At 43.0% G+C, this 18,892-nt stretch overlaps 2 protein-coding genes, 1 long non-coding RNA gene and 1 other non-coding gene across 11 annotated transcripts; 3 read left to right on the top strand and 1 right to left on the bottom strand.

Moving 5' to 3' along the window:
• Nucleotides 1-5,152: 5,152 nt before the first annotated feature.
• TRNAR-CCU (transfer RNA arginine (anticodon CCU)) lies at nt 5,153-5,225 on the top strand. The gene has a single exon. It is a non-coding gene; the product is annotated as a tRNA-Arg (tRNA).
• A 1,937-nt stretch (nt 5,226-7,162) lies between these two features.
• LOC109941467 (uncharacterized) lies at nt 7,163-10,293 on the top strand. 8 transcript variants are annotated; one of them, XR_002264123.2, is made up of 5 exons: nt 7,191-8,974; nt 9,046-9,093; nt 9,194-9,352; nt 9,664-9,979; nt 10,119-10,293. It is a non-coding gene; the product is annotated as an uncharacterized lncRNA (long non-coding RNA). The 8 variants fall into 8 exon arrangements; XR_004852144.1 differs by having other exon boundaries at nt 7,236-8,974; nt 9,664-9,747; nt 9,934-10,292; XR_004852141.1 differs by having other exon boundaries at nt 7,437-7,896; nt 8,298-8,974; nt 9,664-10,292.
• A 4,065-nt stretch (nt 10,294-14,358) lies between these two features.
• LOC103636110 (uncharacterized) lies at nt 14,359-15,615 on the top strand. Its single transcript, XM_008658473.4, has one exon. It carries the CDS (start codon nt 14,421-14,423, stop codon nt 15,429-15,431), a length of 1,011 nt encoding a protein of 336 aa, XP_008656695.1. The 5' UTR covers nt 14,359-14,420; the 3' UTR covers nt 15,432-15,615.
• Nucleotides 15,616-16,268: 653 nt separating this feature from the next.
• Nucleotides 16,269-18,552, bottom strand: LOC103636109 (uncharacterized). Its single transcript, XM_008658471.3, has 2 exons — nt 18,242-18,552; nt 16,269-16,774 (listed from the first exon to the last, which is right to left on the bottom strand). The coding sequence occupies exons 1-2, from the start codon at nt 18,525-18,527 to the stop codon at nt 16,371-16,373; spliced, it is 690 nt and encodes a 229-aa protein (XP_008656693.1). The 5' UTR covers nt 18,528-18,552; the 3' UTR covers nt 16,269-16,370.
• Nucleotides 18,553-18,892: the final 340 nt, after the last annotated feature.

Here is an 18,892-nt window from a genome sequence, read left to right as displayed (position 1 = left end):
CGATAAGAGAGCTTCAAGCACTCATGCCTAGGACTTTGTTTTGGATCCATTTGCAATCTAGAGAGGCAATATAGGTGTCGACATATTTGTCTCCCACATTTAATAATGATCTCCGTTATTTCCCAAAACAAAAGATTCATTGTTCCGTATTCCCAGCACAATGATATTGCGCGCATTGCTAGGAATTTCATCATCAAGATGAACCTCTTCGTGAGGCAAATCACCATCAGGGTGAATTAATCGGAGGAGAGTTATCACAGACCACGTGAATCTGCAATCAGAACATATGCTTTGACTAAGGCCGATGGATCATATCCGCAGGCGTCCCCGCAGAATAGATCAAATGCCAATAAGTCAAATGTGGATATGATATTAATCCCGAGTATATCCACATCTACATCAGGTAGAAGCATTCAAACCAATATGGTTACTCCTCAACGATTTCTGGCAAACTCCATATACACATGAGTACACACCGAACGACAGGTTCAATTTGGCTTTTGTGCGTTTAATAGAATATTGAGGCATTACACTGTATGGGCATTCCTCCCCCTAATGCCGAGATGTTCTAAAAGCATACAGATAAAATCCCCAACCACAATCATCTAGTTTGTGGCCAATGTATGCTATTGAGGTGATTTATTTGGGAAATCTTACGCACATTACAGATAGGGGTTTTATGCAGTGAGCTTTGGACTTAGATTGATGTAGTGGCATGAATATTACATATTTGTCCTTCAACGTGAAGGATTAGTCTCAACTTCTAGCAAGACACGCAACAACAAGTCGCTTTGTGGTTATAATTCTGCAAACTTACTATTATTATCACCAAATATACAGTCAATCATCAGGATTTAGACTGATACGTGCAACAATATGTTAGCCATAAAAACAAAAAAACTTTAGGGCTCATGCACACCATTTGTCGTTTGGAGCAAGTAGTTGACTTCAGATCAACAAGGACAATGACCATCAGGTCTAGCGCTCACAAGAACATTCATTGGTTGCATTGTGCTTTCAAGCACATAGGAGAGTTTGCGCATATATAATGGTGGTAAAGCGCACGGCATCAGGCCAATGCTGCCAAGCAGAGATTTTTATATGCAAAGATGTATAGTCCAGCTCATTTTATTATTGCCCATGGTTTACCCAATTACTCATACCGTTCTGAAATTGGGTATCTATTTATGCAACATTTTTAGGTATTATAATTTTGAGAGAGAATTTATAACAATAGTTAATAAATTGTGATGCTGCTAGCAGGGCAAACATTTCTCCTCATATTATATACCAATTTGTTCTATAAAGCATTATTTCGATCTCTTCGTTGTTCGTCAAAAAGAGAAGCTTTGGAATAGAACAGACAAGGCCAAGAATTCATTTTTATCTAGGAAAAATCATCTGATTCGTAAGCTTTCGACAAAGCAAATGGAGATAACTGCTTGGCAAGAGCGAAAGAAATACCAATATCCGCCTCGGACTAGTCTTCAACAACAGATAATACTGCTCTCATACGAAGGAGTCATCAAGACTAGGGAGAATACCTCTGGTCTCCATAAGATCTTCATATTTCTATCACAATTTACCATCACTAATAGCTTAGTGGTCAAGAATTATGGATCTTCCGGTGCCAAGGACCAATGACATATTAATGCCCAATTTTGCTTCAAGCTCTGTAGTGATGTGGGATTTTTTTTGGCTATTTTCTATTCTTCTTACTTCTGGTGGATCAGAGATAGATTACAATAAGCATGTCAAAAGGTGGAATCCAATGTAGTTCTGCTACATAAACTCCAAGTATATGTCCATTCAGGACTAACCTTTACCATTTGGCTTAAAAGTATACCATACCAGTCAAAGGACTATCTCGAGTCAATTCAGCGACTATGAATATTTACAATTCTGAGAGATATATGCAACATAAGCATGATATCCTGTATAGGATGATTAAAGTGGTTCGACGGAAACACACAATGGGTTTTCACACCAACATAGTGAATGTTTTCTCAGAATAACCTATACTCGCAACTCCGGGTTGCTAGGGGTTACATGTCCTTTTATCTCAGAATTTGCTTCATGTCGTTCAGCGACAAAGAGAGCAATGTGTCAACAATCTGGTTGAGCAATGTATGACTGAGATTTTCAGCCTTTATTCATGTGGTAAGGTCTCTTTGCCTACTAACAGAATCCCAAGTTGTGATGTCTTCTATGCCAAAAAGGCGTTCATGCATTATATTATATGTCTTCGGGTTACTTCAGGTAAAACTCAATGCATGAGGAGAGAGAGCAGAAAATTAACTTATCTGTTTTCATTGTATTTCAATTTAATTTCCCAGATTTCCAAGCACTATAGAGCTTGATATAGTTGTTATGGCCACTTGGCGATATATAAATATATAATGCCACACAACACAATCAAATAAAATATAAAGCCAAACAAAACTGTTTATGAAGGTTGTGTATAATGTGACTTCAGGGGCTTGAACAACCCACCACAATCCACACGAGTACAAGCTCTAGTGTCTCGTGTCAACGCGTGTGTGGCCATCAGGGCTACGACAACACATCCAGCCTTCTTAATTAACGCAACAAGCACAATTATGGCTCAGTAATCGGGGTACACAATAAGTCCACGTAATGTGCGCAACAGGCGCAATTGTGACTCAATGGTCACGAGAGACGGACAGTGCCTGCAGGGCATGCGAAAAATACGCGACTCGGCAATGGCGGTCCGACTCAACGGGAGCGATCCGACTAAGCAAGAGTGCGACATAGCAATCACATGATGCAACCAAGTTCGAACGACATAAATATTGTGACGTGTTGCCAGGGCGCAGTCAATGCTTAGCCAATGTCTTAATTCAGCCGATTAATAATGTAACCTGACCGCCACATATGTGTACCCACTATACCATTTAATCGCTCGATGTGAGTCCAAAAGCTCAACACAACAAAAATATTTAGAGCGATTTGAGTCTGCGCAGTATAGTCTGCACACACATTTTAATAATTTTCTGCTAATTATTTACTACAAGAAATAATTATTAATGCAGAAAAAAATGAACACCATAATTAATACACAAACATAACACATCATGTGTAAAAGGCATTCTTCCATATTTAAGTATGTATTTTCCACTAATTATTTGCAACAGGAAATAATTAATTAAGGTGCATAAGACATGTTTTATTCTATTTATTATTTGCAACAGAAAATAGAATAAATAACATGAATCATTCATTTGTGCGTAGTGGGCTAGCACGGGAGCTGTGCCAAGCGTGTGCATGGGGCTCGCTCGGCCAAGGGACGGCCCATGCATCTGGTATGCCTTGTCAAGCGTGGGTCATTCTGCCTGCAGTGGCCATCCACAAGCAGTCTGCGCAAAGGTCCAGCGGCCTGCCGGGACTGAGGAGATGCATTCAGATGATCAATTTTTTCCCGGACGATGAGATAGCAGCGTATTTTATTTTTTTCAGCTAACTAGTCTCAAGGCGCTTCCGTAGGAATAGGTGGGAAACTGAATCTGGATCTGATCCGATAGTTGCGCCAACCAACCCACTCGTGCATCTCGTGCCCGTCGCGGGCGACCGCACATCTTCTTGCGGTCTAGGGAGTTCGCCGCAGCTTGGCTACTCCTGCTCCTACACAACCCATACCGTCGCGCTTGCGGGCGGGCATTATTGGTCTGCGCGTGGTAGAAGCACGACTGCTGCGGTGCGCTGCTGGACACCGTGGACCAAGGCCTCAGAGCCGCCGAGTTCGATCACCACGTTGGCATCGAGCGTCTATTGACGACTTTCGGCGCAGGCGCAAGAACGACAGAAATGTGTTTTTTTTTGTTTTACCGTGAACGGTAGATCACATATTCAATCTAAACATTTCATACCGTGTTTCTTGATTTAGCGAACGGAAGCGAAGACTGTCGCGTAGGACAGTTCGGCTAGGCCGGAGGACCTGCCGGCGTGGTGGAGAGTCGGTGCCGATCAGATCCACAGCAACGTCGAGGTAGAGCGTGCTGATAACGTGTTGAGAACTACGTTACCACGGATCACCAGATCCGCTCCCTTCCCTCCCGTCAGCAGTAGAGGCGCAAGAAGATGTAGAGAACCCGTCTCCCTTCCCATAAGCACGACAGAGGAAACACACGAGACACTGGATATAGGGTTGGGCCTCTGGCCTCTTTCTCTTCTCTGTAATATGAAGGGGTGTACAGGTTCCTTATATAGAGATGTGAGACCCCTCAGGGGCAAAGCAGGTATTTGCCCACATAAACCTAACTAGGGTTACTTAACAGTGCCCACGGTGTTCGGCGGCCAGTACTGTGTCTTGAGTGTGGTCGGCGCCTTGGCGGTTGGCGACTGCCTACGGAAATGGAGCCGTGAGCCACTGCGCGGCCTGCGGGAGGCAGGAGAATTGGTGCCTGCCAGCCAAATGTTTGCATCCAATTCTGATCTTGCAAAAGCTCTATCGCCAGTTGGAACCTGGTTGATGGATTATTTTCGTTGAAATGCAGTGTTTAATTGTTCATCATGTGTAGCTTGCGCTGATCCCCTCATGAACTGAGCAATCAGTAGAAGAAACAAAAAGTGCCATTTTCGCTGCAGGAAATAAATCATCAGAAATGGGAAAACGAGTCCACAGGCGGTCTGCAACTCTGTATCACAAGACGACGGAAATGTGGGGCTGCGTGTGGTGCCTCGTGGGCATGCTTTACTTCCCTAGCGATCCTAAACTTGCTGGAAGCAAACCAGTCTTGTTCACTTACATCAATCTAGCTCTGGATTAGTATAGATTAGAATTAAATCTATGTTACAATCCATTTCCTAAAATAATTTAAGTCTAATCAAAAAATTTAATCAGTTAAATCTATCATTTATTATAACCTAGGGCTCTGGAAATTTTTAAACTATGAAAGGTATGGATTCTATCCATAGTTTATTAGGTATGAAACAAATTCATGAATATATTGCATAAGTTTATATTATAATTCATGTATCAAAAAAATTAGCTTTTAGAGATGTATATATTAAATTATGAATTTAATTCCACAATAGAGTACTATAACGTTCCGAACGTTATGTATGTATTAAATTATAAATTTAATTTCACAATATAGTACTATAACGTTCCGAACGTTAGAACCAACACAAAGCGCCTGTAGCTCAGTGGATAGAGCGTCTGTTTCCTAAGCAGAAGGCCGTAGGTTCGACCCCTACCTGGCGCGTTTTGTTTTGTTATATATATGTAATTCTCTCCTTTTAAATTTCAGCTTTTTTATATACTTCCCCCATTTTGAATTTCAGCTACATATCTTTATTTTGTTCCTTTTCAGTTCATTGTTTATCTTTCTTCCAAAGCGTTTTGTTTTGTTATATATATAATTCTATCTTTTTAAACTTCACCATTTTTATATACTTTCCCCATTTTGAATTTCAGCTACATATTTTTATTTTGTTTCTTTTCTTTTCAGTTCATTGTTTATCTTTCTTCCAAAAAATTACTGTTCTGAATTTTGGTGGTTCATATTTTGTTTTTCATCTCTCCTATTCTCAATTTCGTTAAAAAGTTTAATTTACCACGCATCGTTTGTCTAGGAACAACAAAGCCGTTCAAAAACAATGTTTCTTTAAAAAAAATAAAATTTGATTTGCTTGTACTCCCTCCATCCTAAACTAAAAATCGTTTCAGGAAATTACAATACTTGATGTATGTGTTTCGTATATGTGTCTAAATTTATCATCATCTATTTAAATATACACATAAAAATCAAGACCTAAAATGAATATTACTTCAAAACAGAGGGAGTATTATTTTTGGTATCTTTGTACATTTTGTTTTTTATATAAAACGAACAAGGCCATTTTATTTTGTTTGTTTTTAGTTTTGCATTTCTCTTGTTTACAGTTTCTTTCAAAATGTTTAATTTACCGTTTTGATTTTCAAAATGAGAGAAGTATATAAAAAACAAAACGAACACTTATACAAAAAATAACAAAGTAAAGCAAGATATTTCATTTTTACCTTTTTAAAAAAATAGGTTGTTCTACTTTTTTATATTCCCAAAGACCACTTTCAAAGCTCATCTTAGTCTTAGGACCTTTTGGGAGAGCCTCTCCCCACCGGCTTCTCGTGCGGCTTAACTATACCAAACGACATCTCTACTACACCTTAAGGACGTAGTAAGGGTGTCCACCAAGCATCACCATGCCCCCGCCAACATGTCTTCCTTCCCCGCAGCCGACATGCCGCACGCATGCGCGGCGCGCCCGCCAGCCATCGCCGCCGATAGGGGTGGATATCGAGCCAGCTCGGCTCGTTTTGACTCGGCTCGTTACTGTAACGAGCCAGGTCGGCTCAGCTCGTTTTTCTAACGAGCTAAACAGCTGGCTCGGCTCGGCTCGTTAGGAAGCTCGAGCCAGCTCGTTAGGCTCGCGAGCCACACAATCAAATACAAAGATCTATGTACATAAATATATATATAACCAAAAAATCATATTTTAAGTGTTTAACACTAGAAATCTAAAACCTTCATAATAATATTATCATATCATCGTCCTAGCGCTTCTAACTTTTATATTAAATTAAATAACCAAATATGTATTAACCTACAGATTTATAAACCCTTATTATAATAAGATATCATTATTATAATATTAAATAGCCAAATAAGCATCATTATAAAAGCAATTCATCATCCATTCCACAAATATGCAAAATTATTGCACAACACTAACATCATGTGCTGCTAGAAACAAAGTTCACAAAACCATAACCAATAATCAAATATTAAATATGCAATGTAGGTATGTAGCCATGCAATAATGCAAATATTAAGCACATGGCACATCCACACATGTCCATATCACAGATCATAACTACAAGAAAACAAGACTATTAGAAATGAGACGACACCAACGACTAGATAAACTTGTGTTGTGGCTTAGCTCGTTTGGCTCGCGAGCTAGCTCACGAGCTAACCCGAGCTGGCTCATTAGAGAACCGAGCTAGAATGCTAGCTTGGCTCGCTACAAAATTAAAACGAGCCGAGTCGAGCCAAGTCGAGCCGAGCTACTAACGAGCCGAGTCGAGCGAGTTATCGAGCCACGAGTATTTCATCCAGCCCTAGCCGTCGGGTATCCGCCCCCGAGCCCGCGCCCCCACCAACTCCTCTCTCCCCGCAATCCCAGCTGCGTCCGCTCAGATCGCTCCTCGCAATCCATCATCGTGAATCGCGTCCGCTTCCTCCCGCTCTCTCCATCCGCGAATCGTGTCCGTGGAGTCTTCGCAATCCATCACCGCGAATCGCGTCCGCCCGCTTCCTCCATCTCTCTCTAGCCGTGAGAAACCGCGTCCGCTTCCTCCTGCTCTCTCCATCTGCGAATCGCGTCCTGCAATCCCAGCCGCGAGAAACTGTGTCCGCTTCCTCCGCTCATTCCCTGCTCTCTCCATCCACGAATCGTGTCCGCTTCCTCGAATCACGTATGCTTCCCTACTCCCCAAGGTTTTCTTCGCCCTCCGTCGGGATCCACAGATTCCCCATCCACCCTCCGCTCGGATCGACAGACGCAATCCCTGCTCTCTCCTCGCCCTCCGCCCGGATCACCAGGTCATACTTATGGCGTCGCCACCACAACCAAAGCAGCTGGTGCTCGCTATGTCATCCACGGATTCGGACCTGGCTGCCTTGGACCTCCACACCGGCGTGGAGGACTCATCCATGGATCTAGGCCCAGCTGCCTGGGACCTCCGCACCCGGTGTGGAGGACATTTGCCTCCGCCCCTTCGCTTCCCACCCTCGGTCGCTCGCCTCAGTTGTCGACCGCTTCCTCGCCTTCGCTCAGGCTTTTCCCGCTGGCCACAACTCTAGGACCATCCACATCTACTACTGGGACAAGGTAAGCACGGTCTGCATAAAACCCCGAACGACGCTCTTGAACTCTGAACCATGACCCCAAGTCGTTTCCTGATTTCAATTCCAGCCGCAAGTGGTCGTTTAGAGCTTGTGCATTACTGAAAGGAAAAATCCCTATACCAAGCCAATCTACTTGGTTCTTTAGTTCGATTTTATTTTATTATTGGTTATTAATGTTTCAATTGCTGAAGTTATACTTTGCATCTGGTTACTGCATAACTTACTATTATGTATTGCACTGATTCTTAATTTTCAAGTTTGCTGACATTGGAACCCAGTAACTATGCAATCTGAAGGGTGAGATAAAGAATTATAGCTATTTATCTTTATTTTTCTTCTCATATATTCATGTGTGATACTTAGACCTTCTTTGCTTTGGTTCAGTGGTATAATCTGCATCTTAGACTGGGCGGATATTATTAACGCTCACATAGTTCCTGGACCTAGGATTGTAGATGGCTTGAAGTTGAAGGTACTTTATGACATATATGCGTAAGCCTTTTGCAATTACTGAGTTAAAGAGAATAGTCAATGCTACAACTGCTAATATCTAATATATTGCATTTCTCATAGTAACTATTGTGTTCTGGCATTGAAGGGTTTACCTAAAGGAAAGGACTACTTTTGCTTGCTGAAATGAGCTCAGCTGGCAACCTTTCTTAGACTACACTGCTGCGGTTGTAAAGATTATCGAGCAACATCCTGCTTTGTAATAGGATCTATATCAGTAAATCCTGCATCTTGGTCTCTAGCACCGTCGAGCCCTGCATTCATCCATGCCACTCTTGGAGTTTAGATGGCTGCTGGAGGATATGCCCTTGGGAAACAATATAATACTCCCATTTTTGTGAGTGTGTTTTTGCCATTCGGTTCTTGTTGGATGGCTCACTTGCTTCTTGTTGACTGGGGATTAGGTGTGTTGGGTTGTGGCCACTAGCCGGCGTCAGCTAGGAACAACAACCTGTAGTAGGTGTCAATTGAGGCGACATTGTGTCAGGAAGCAGAAGACATGCACGCAATTGGTGAATGACAACTTTGCATCTGTGATTTGGCCCAAGAAAGTATGTTCTCCTTTGCGTCCAAAATATGTAAGTTTGCTGAATTTCATAAACTCCTTTTATCCTTGATGCAGATTTGTTCTTAACACTTGGTGGGAATAAAAAGTAACAGAGAGATAGTGGTGAGAGAACAACAACTCCACAATTCTTGAGATCATACAATGAACGTTGTATTGTCTTATGAAGCTATGGTATAATTCGTTTTTGTTTGTTGTTGCACAGATGGATGGGCAGGAGAGGCGAGGGTCGCCTCACCGTAGATGGAACCCACGAGGCGCGCAAGGAGTGGCGCCGGCGCGCCTTCTCTGGCTCCTTGCTCCGCTCCAATGGCATCAATGTCCATGTGCCACATCATGGAGCGGATGCAGCACAATTGGCTAGGTACCATTTTCTTTCCAAGCGTAGTATCTCTTTTGTTCTTGTCAAATCATTTTAGTTCACTTGGTTCTTTTTGTTTAGAATATCTTGGAACAAAGTGCAACACTTGTGTGCAGCCTGGTTCTCCCTGTTTTATGAGTTTTTTATCTGTATCAAATACTTTGTTAGTCTACTGTTAGTACCATCTTTATAATACTTGGTACAGAACAGGACTTCTGCCTAACAACTTATTTGAGATATTTAGCTACTTTTAGATGCTTGTTACAAATTGAATTTGTCTGTCACCTAATTTAAATATTTTTATTTACATGAAGTACCAAGAAGCAGAAGAAGAAAACACCTGGGAGCAGTAATGCCAACCATGGTCATCCAAGACATAAGCGTCGGCACGCAGACAAGTAAAACATTGATCAACCATGGTCATTATTTTTTTATAACTGATACAACCATTATTTTCCCTATACTATAGATCCATTTCCCCTTTAGGTTTGGGAATAATACAAAATATTGTTGTGTAAGATAGTGTTTGGCTTTCCATGGCATTTTGAGTTTTCGACTTGAGTATTTGATTTTGCATCGTGCAGATCATGGAAGTTTGACCATGTTACCTTTCACTGAGTTTGTTGTCTGGTATAGGCTCCATCACCTATCATCGCCGAACCTTATTGTGTATCTACAGTTCTACACACTAGAATATTGTGTTTCTGCCCCCAATTTTTTTGATTGATCTTTTAGTGATATATATCTCTACTACTCTATATGTTCTTAGAGTGGGCGTCCACCATCTCTCGTGAAGCCTGCCCCCGCCGGCTCTCCTCGCGTCCAAGGAAGATTGATCTTGTAGATTGGCTAGATAGAGATTTTAGATGATCTGAATCTAACTGTTTTCACTACATTAAGTTCTGAATCTAACCGTTTTCACTATATTATTGTTGTTTGCCTTCGCATTTGGTTTCAAAAATGTTGGCGATATCTGCTGCGTTTACATAGCACACAAGTTTTTGTTGATTATTGGTATACTAAGATATTTGCTAACCTTCACAACAATAATGTAGTGATTACTGTTATGGCCCATCACACGAACATTCCTTTGAGAGATGCCAATCTCATGCATAGTCCCATAGGACCGGAGCAAGATCGAGTTGTTTTCGGTTGGTCCACCCGGATCTCCAAAGTAAACATAGACATTATTCTAAAACGCTGCATTTAGTTTCCGTCATCGATAGTCATCTAACATCGCTGTCTCTATCAAACTTCATATATGAACGTACGCTTTGGTTAAACTTATTATCTTGTACTCTAAAGTTATGCTCAGTCGAGCGTGCATATGACCATACAAAACAGGGGCGAAGCTAGCAACAAAACTAAGTTGATGCACACAAAAAGCAATATATAAATATTTTATGCACCACAGTAGCCCAACGACGTGGCGTTGCCCCTAGCTGAAGATAGCATAAGACTAGAACGCATCGATCTATGACGTGCTTCCTTGTATTAGATGTCTTATTTTTCTCTTAGATTCTAGATATATAATAAAATAGTTTATCTATAATAAAACAAAGGAACAAAATGTTTTAGAATCTAAAACCGATAGAGTACTAGTGAAAGGGAATTGTGCCCTTGGGCCATTTCTATATTGTTTTGGTGATTAAATGCACAACACATTATATTTAAATTAACATGATGTATGAGCAAAGGTATATGAAGCAAATTGAGCTCAGAAATGGACATAGTGCAAATCTATATGGACCAAGTAAAAAGGTAAGCTCTCGACACTTAGTCAATTATTTTTGTGTGCTAATCATATTTGTCTAAGTGCTAGGGACTTGATAAAGTCAAGTCAAAAGGAACAAAAGAAAACAAGAAAGAAAAAGGTGTGCAGGACTGTGTAGCACCGGACAATCCGGTGCCACCCACCGGATGGTCTGGTGTGCACCGGACAGTCCGGTGCACGGTCTGGCCAACTGCCTGCTCTCGAGAATTCTAGCACGCGTCAGCTATAATTCACTGGACTGTCCGCGCAGAGCGCCGGACAGTCCGGTGTGCCAGCCGCCAACGGCTAGCTACCACGTTGGCCGAGGACAACGGTCAAGTGGAGCACCGGACGGTCCGATGCCCTCCAGAACAGGAAACCAGCCAATCAGGGATTTCGTAGCCGTTGCACTGTTCACTGTCCAGTGTGCACCAAACAGTCCTGTGCACCCGCGGACAGAAGGCAACCAGGGCCTTCAAATTGGAGCTCCAACGACTCCTAGGTCCCTTGGAGCTATAAAAGGGACCCTTAGGCGCATGGAGCACCACACTAAACATCCATTGAACAAAATGTATTATAATCTAAAATTGGTGGAATACTAGTAGATGAAATTGCACCCAAACATTGTTTGATCCTAAAAATCCACCGGTCATGCCACATGACATCGGTTCAAAATCCATCTATGCGGCATGACACCGCCAATAACTTTTACGTTACTAAGGAGCATCATCAAAACATCATAGATAATCTCGATTGTTCCTCGACGAGGATAACTCCTAGAATGGTATCTCTAGAGATGGCAATGGGTACCCGAAACCCGAAACCCGATGGGTTTTTACCCCATTAGGGTACGGGTTTGGGTCAATTTTCATACCCATGGGTTCGTTAATGGGCATAAACCTATACCCGGCGGGTTTATGGGTACGGGTTTGTTCCTATAGTACCCAAACCCGTGAACCCGTGGGTTTTTTAAACCCGACCAAACCTAGTTCATATTGTCATTTTATTTTATAAACGAACAACAAACTTGTTATTCCTTGTTTACTTCATATTTTTTATCAATTGGTGAATGTATCAATAGTCGGTGAGAGTGTTGCTTGCTTGCTATTATAGTTTTTACTAGCGTTATATATATGGTGGATGGATAACTTAGTGCAAGGTCACTTAATTATACAACTTATTATTTGTATTTCATTCTCTCTACTAATAAATTTTGTACCAAATCATGAACTCGTTGCTCATTACATAGATTTTGGATCATGATATCATTAATCATTACGATACTTATTGATTATGAGAAGAACAAGTATATTGGAGATGAAACCCGCGGGTAACCCATGGGTACCCGCTAACCTGATAGGTACGGGTTTGGGCAAAATCTCAAACCCGTCATGGGTACGGGTTTTTTAATGGGCATATATATTTTTGACGGGTACGGGTTTGGGACGGCAAAACCCAGCGGGTTTGTACCCGTTGCCATCTGCTTTCATTTTGCAACTAACTCTAGAGAGACATCGTTGCTTTATCCTACTATCACACCTGTCTAGATGATGTGACAAGGTTTTGGCATCCTTTTAGCTGGCATTCAAGCCTTGTGTGATTCCTCTTGGAAGAAAAATATTACTCATCACTACGCCACAAAGTTATCTAATATCTAAATCATTAAAGAACAACCAACATAGATATCCAACGGTGGCGTGTAATAAATACTTTTGCGGCATATTTGTATCGTGCTTTAGGCTATATATCTCTACAGTTACAATGCCATGCTTTTCTTTGCCAATCTAAACTTTATCACAAACTTATTACCTTTTGATGTCCCTCCGTTTGTACCCTATGACTAGAATACACTAATATATTCTACCACACACATGGTTTCTCATTTTAGACGCCTTATTTTTTTGAAATGCACAACTCTTTCTAGATATATAGTATAAATAGTTTATCTATAAAAACGAAACATCTTATAATCTAAAATTGGTGGAATACTAGTAGATAAAATTGCACCCAAACATTGCTTGATCCTCAAAATCCACCGGTCATGCCACATGACATCGGTTCAAAATCCATCAGTGCGGCATGACACCGCCAATAACTTTTACGTTACTAAGGAGCATCATCAAAACGTCATATATAATCTTGATTGTTCCTCGGTGAGGATAACTCCTAGAATGGTATCTCTCTTTCATTTTGCAACTAACTCTAGAGAGACGTCATTGCTCTATCCTACTATCACACCGGTCTAGATGATGTGACGAGGTTTTGACATCCTTTTAGCTGGCATTCAAGGCTTGTGCGGTTCCTCTTGGAAGAAAAAGATTACTCATCACTATGCCAGAAAGCTATCTGATATCTAAATCATTAAAGAACAACCAACGTAGATATCTAATGGTGGCGTGCAATAAATACTTTCTTCGACATATCTATATCGTGCTTGAGGCTGTCTCTACCGTTACAATGTCATGCTTTTCTCTGCCAGCCTAAGCTTTATCATAAACTTATTATCTTTTGATGTCCCTACGTTTGTAGCCTATGACTGGAGCACACTAATATATTCTACCATATGCTTTCTTGTTTTAGACACCTTATTTTTTTCGAATGCATAACTCTTTTTAGATATATAGTAAAAATAGTTTATCTATAAAAAACAAAACATCTTATAATCTAAAAATGGTGGAATATTAGTTGATGAAATTGCGCCCAAACATTGCTAGATCCTCAAAATCCATCGGTCATGCCGCATGACATCGGCTCAAAAATCCATCGGTGCGGCATGACACCGCCAATGACTTTTACGTTACTAAGGAGGAGCATCAAAACGTCATAGATAATCTCGATTGTTTCTCCGTGAGGATAACTCATAGAATGGTATCTCTCTTTCGTTTTGCGACTAACTCTAGAGAGACATCATTGCTCTATCCTACTATCACACCGGTCTAGATGATGTGACGAGGTTTTGGCATCCTTTTAGCTAGCATTCAATCCTTATGCGGTTCCTCTTGGAAGCAAAAGATTACTCGTCGCCACGCCACAATGTTAACCGATATCCAAATCATTAAAGAACAACCAACGTATCTATCTATCTAACGGTGACGTGCAATAAATATTTTTTCGGCATATATCTATATCACACTTTAGGCCGCCTCTACCGTCACGATGTCATGCTTTTCTCTACCAACTTAAGCTTTATCACAACACTCGCCGTGCACAACATAGTCCCTATAACATCTCAGTGCTAATAATAAATAGATTATAATGTAATTAATAGCTGAAATTAGGAAGTGGCCCGATTTTATTTTCTTGAACGGCACCTATGTCATGAATCCACAGCCCAAACGGAGATGGGGTGAAGTCGATGGAAGAAGCGAACCGGCGCTACCCCACCAGGCTACCAGCGAGCCACCACCTCACATACACATACAGTCCCCTAAACCCACTGGCCGGCGCTCACGCAGAATAGCAGTGCAGGGCGCAGGCGTCGATCTCCCCGTACCTGCAACTGCCACCCAACCCCGCCACCAAAAGGGCCGCCGCGACATTCGATCCATGGCTGCCACCGATGGCAGGGGTGCGCCGCTGTCCAGCTCCCGCGTGGCGGTGGCGAGGGGACTCGTGCACGCGGCGCAGGTCGCTGCAGGCTTGGCCGTGCTCCTCTGCGCCTTCGCCGACTTGCCCTGGGCTGCCGCCGCGGCCGCCGCCTGCATCCTCCGCGTCGCCGCCTCCTTCCTCGCCCCGCCGCGCCTCTGCTTCCTCGCCGCGCACGTCATCCTGATCGCCCTCGCCACGCTCTTCCGCCGCGACGCAGCCTCGTCCTCGCCGCCGTCCGCGGACCCTCCCGGCTCCAGCGGCGACGCCCAGGCCCAGCACCCGTTCCTCGCGCTCCTGGGCCCGCCGCTGCCGCCGGTCACCGAGGCGGCGGAGCCCTCCGGGGAGGAGGAGGCGCCGCCGGATGAGGCGCTCGACGGCAAGGAGGCGGCGCACCACGCGAGGACGGTGTGCGCCCAGCCGCCGCGGCGGGCCATGTCGGAGAAGACCGGCGGCAGCGGCGGCGCAGCGGGCGGCACGGCGAGGGCGGCGTCGGCGGAGCTGCGGCGTGCCAAGTCGGAGAGCGGCAGGCGCCGGCAACGACGTTCGGCGGCGGCGGCGGCGGCGGCGCCGGTGGAGCTGGGGATGGACGACGCGGAGGCGTTCCGGCTGGCGGTGGAGGCGTTCATCGCGAAGCAGCAGACCTGGTTCCACCGCGAGGAGTCGCTGATCGCCCGTACCGCCGACGACGCCGGCGGGGAAGACGGCACGGCGATCGCCGGCGCTGCGGTGGCTGTGAAGTGAGCGAGCAACGCAGCCACCACCGGTACCACCACCAGGCAGTGAGCCGAGGCTGCTCGCTGCTGCAATAAGGGTGATGCGTGTGAAAGGATCGGAAGAAGAGAACAGGGGCCAACAGCCAACTGTGGTGTGAGCCAAAGGCAGACCGGTGCTTTGTTAAATGAACAAGTTTTGCCTTTCGCCCGCTCGTCTTTCCTTCTTCACCTTGCATGCATGAATCCCCCGATCGGCAGCGGTACTCATTAGTCAGAATACAGAGGTATCTTTGCCGAGAGAGACGCGGCCCCGCGCCATGCATGGGTCTCTCACGACCACACCGTGCGTCGGCTGCACCGGGTATAGATGTCCAAACGGGCGGCACGGCACGGCCCGGCCCAGCCCGAGCCCGTTTGAGCCTGGCCCGTTTGAGCCCGGCCTGTTAACCGGGCCGGGCCGTGCCGCCCGACGGGCTGAACCTTCTGCCCGAGCACGGCACTACACAGGCCCATCCGTGCCAGGCCGGCCCGGAAAGCCCGGCCCACGAAGGAGCCCGGCCCAGCCCGAGCACGCCAAGAAACACAGTAACAAATTCACACATTTCACATTTAAACAAGCACATAAATTCACAGTTTACATTTCCATCCACATAATGACATAAAATCATAAATCACAGACACACAGTTGACTAGTTGAGTATATACATATTCACACTTGCACATATGCACAAAACAGAAATATAAAGATAAGTAATATAAAATATTAGAGCTGTTTGTGCAATGGCTGCCTCATTAAAAACCTTTCTAGGTAAAAACTCACTCCTCGTGAGAAAACCCTAGAAAGGAAAAAAGAGTACAACCCAGCTCTAATTTAATAAGTTCATGTCTAAGAGTACAGTTTACATCACCAGAATAGAGTAGAAATAGGAAGAATAGTAGGAGATTACAAAGTGTAGGGCCCTAGGCCCTAAGGGTCATCAAGATAAAGTCCTTCAAATGCTTCTTCAAGGTCTTCGTCCTGTGTAGAGTGTTGGCCTCTAGCTTCTCCTAGTTCCCAATCTTTCATGCAAAGTAGCATCTCTACCATTTCTGGTGCTAGGCGACGTCGTCGTTCCTCAATTATCCTGCCACAAAGACTAAATGCAGATTCTGAGGAAATTGTTGAGACAGGAATAGAAATAACATCTCTAGCTAAGATAGAGAGAATAGGATAGGACAACTTATGTTCATGCCACCAGTTTAGGATATTGAAGTCCTCATCAAACTTCTGCAAAGTGTCACTGTCCAGGTAGGAGGACAGTTCTGTGTCAAGTGAACTAAGGCCAGCACTAGAGTGTGCTTGTTGAAGCAAAGCAGATGCTGATGTTCCAGCTGCAAGGTTAGGAGTACTAGAATCAGATCCATAAATCAATCCCCAGTTTTGTTTCCTTTTACCTGTGACAAGAGGAGGAGGAGGCACTTGTTGCCTAATTGCACCAAACTTAACATCATATTTATTAAACATGGTAAACAATTCACTTTTCACACAAGTAAAATAAAGTGAGTAGTCAGTACCAGATAGACCAGATAAAATTCTTAAGATATTGCTAAAACCCCTTAGTTTGGCTCTAGGATCAAGTATAAAAGCAAATGCATAGAGCATAGGTATATCCCTCCAGTACTTAAGGAACTTAGATTTCATAGGAGCAACAGCATGTCTAAGCAATGCATCATTTTCATACTGATTTAAATGCTGGATAATGTCAAGAATATTATGCATAATAAGTGGAGATGTAGGATAGTAAACCCCAGAAAGGGTCACAGTAGCATCATAAAACAGTTCAAGAAACTGAAGCAACTTTTCAGCCACATACCAATGCGAATTTGTCAACAGATTAGGTTCACCTGGTTTTCTAGGATAGTTAGTGTCCATGAACACACCAAAGGTTCCCTTGTAAGGAATTAAATGCTTAAGCATAAGATATGTAGAATTCCATCTCACGGGCATGTCAATGCCAAATTTACGAGGTCGTACATTCATAGCAACACAATAACCCTTAAATGCAGCAATACGCTGATTAGAAGCATTCAAGAAGACAATTGCAGTTCTAAATGAATCAAGGTAAGGTTGCAGTCTTTTCAAGCCGCATTTCACAATCAAATTGATAATATGGCAAGCACAACGTTGATGTAAGAATAAAGTACCAACATATGCAGCTAAGGATGGACTAAGCTTCTCCATAGCTTTAGAATTGGAGGAGGCATTATCCAAGGTTACAGAAAAAACTTTATTAACAACACCATAATCTTCAAGCACAGTCATAACCCTCTCAGCAATGTTCTCACCAGTGTGAGCTGTTTCAATTAATCTAAGGCCAATGACCCTCTTTTCTAATGCCCAGTCCTTAGAAACATAATGAGCAACCACACTAAGATAGTCTTCCTTAGCATTACCACTCCAAATATCAGATGTAATTGCAATAGAAGAAACAGATTGCAAGCACTCAACAACTATCTTACGACGATCATTAAAGAACTTGACAAAGTCCCTAGCAGTAGTTTGATGAGATACTTTCTTAAAGACAGGATTATGAGATAGTCTAATATACTCCTCAAAAGCAGGTGACTCAGCAAAATTAAGTGGAAGATCAAGCCTAGCAATCAACCTACACATCTGAGTTCTAGCACGATCAGGACAGTAATCCCAGTTACGCACAGAACCATCAGGGTTAAACTTAAGGACTGACTGCTTGCCCTGCTTAGAAAGCTTAACTTTGCAATCACGCTGATGCCTAAGCAAATGACCAGTACCACTAGTAGACACAGCAGTCAATGTACATTTGCACCAGTGACACTTACCACCATACCTGATCCTCTTGCCGTCTACAGTCTTATATAGTGGTTCAAAATCCTGCCACACTTTAGATGTGCAAATTCTTTTATGCTTCTTACCATCAACATTTTCTGAAGTATTTGCATCTCCAGTACCATTGTTGGTAGCAGCACCCTCCTCTAAGTTAATAGGGGCAGCACTGCTACCATTGTTAATGGACTGAGATGGCCCATCCTCATCAGCGGGCATAATCCTCAGATCATTGTTGATGAACTGCGAATGACTGTTGTCACCACCAACATCTTGCTCCATCACAGCTCCGAGGCCGGAGCACCAGTTCCGTCGCCAAGGTGGCGCGCACCGGTTCCTCACGGCCTTGCACACATGTGAAAACCACAGATATTAAGTTCATATAAACAGATAGAAACTGATATAAACAGAAACAGATTATATAAAGAAAACAGATTATCTAAACAAATAGAAACTGGTATAAACAGAAACAGATTATATAAAGAAAACAGATTATATAAACAGATAGAAACTGATATAAACAGAAACAGATTATATAAACAGATTATATAAACAAAACAGATTATATAAAGAAAACAGATTGTCTAAACAGATAGAAACTGGTATAAACAGAAACAGATTATATAAAGAAAACAGATTATATAAAC

Source organism: Zea mays, chromosome 8 (assembly GCF_902167145.1).
Source record: "Zea mays cultivar B73 chromosome 8, Zm-B73-REFERENCE-NAM-5.0, whole genome shotgun sequence".
Classification (NCBI taxonomy): domain Eukaryota; kingdom Viridiplantae; phylum Streptophyta; class Magnoliopsida; order Poales; family Poaceae; genus Zea; species Zea mays.
Note: the sequence above shows the minus strand (reverse complement) of the source record. Positions and strands in the feature narration are given on the sequence as shown.

Bases quoted from the DNA above. Each gene is read 5' to 3' on its own strand.
- LOC103636110 (XM_008658473.4), top strand. From the start codon at position 14,421: ATGAATCCACAGCCCAAACGGAGATGGGGTGAAGTCGATGGAAGAAGC.
- LOC103636109 (XM_008658471.3), bottom strand. From the start codon at position 18,527: ATGGAGCAAGATGTTGGTGGTGACAACAGTCATTCGCAGTTCATCAAC. The intron at 16,775-18,241 runs GTAAGTGTCACT...CTAACCTTGCAG, and splicing joins CAAGAGGATCAGGTATGGTG to CTGGAACATCAGCATCTGCT.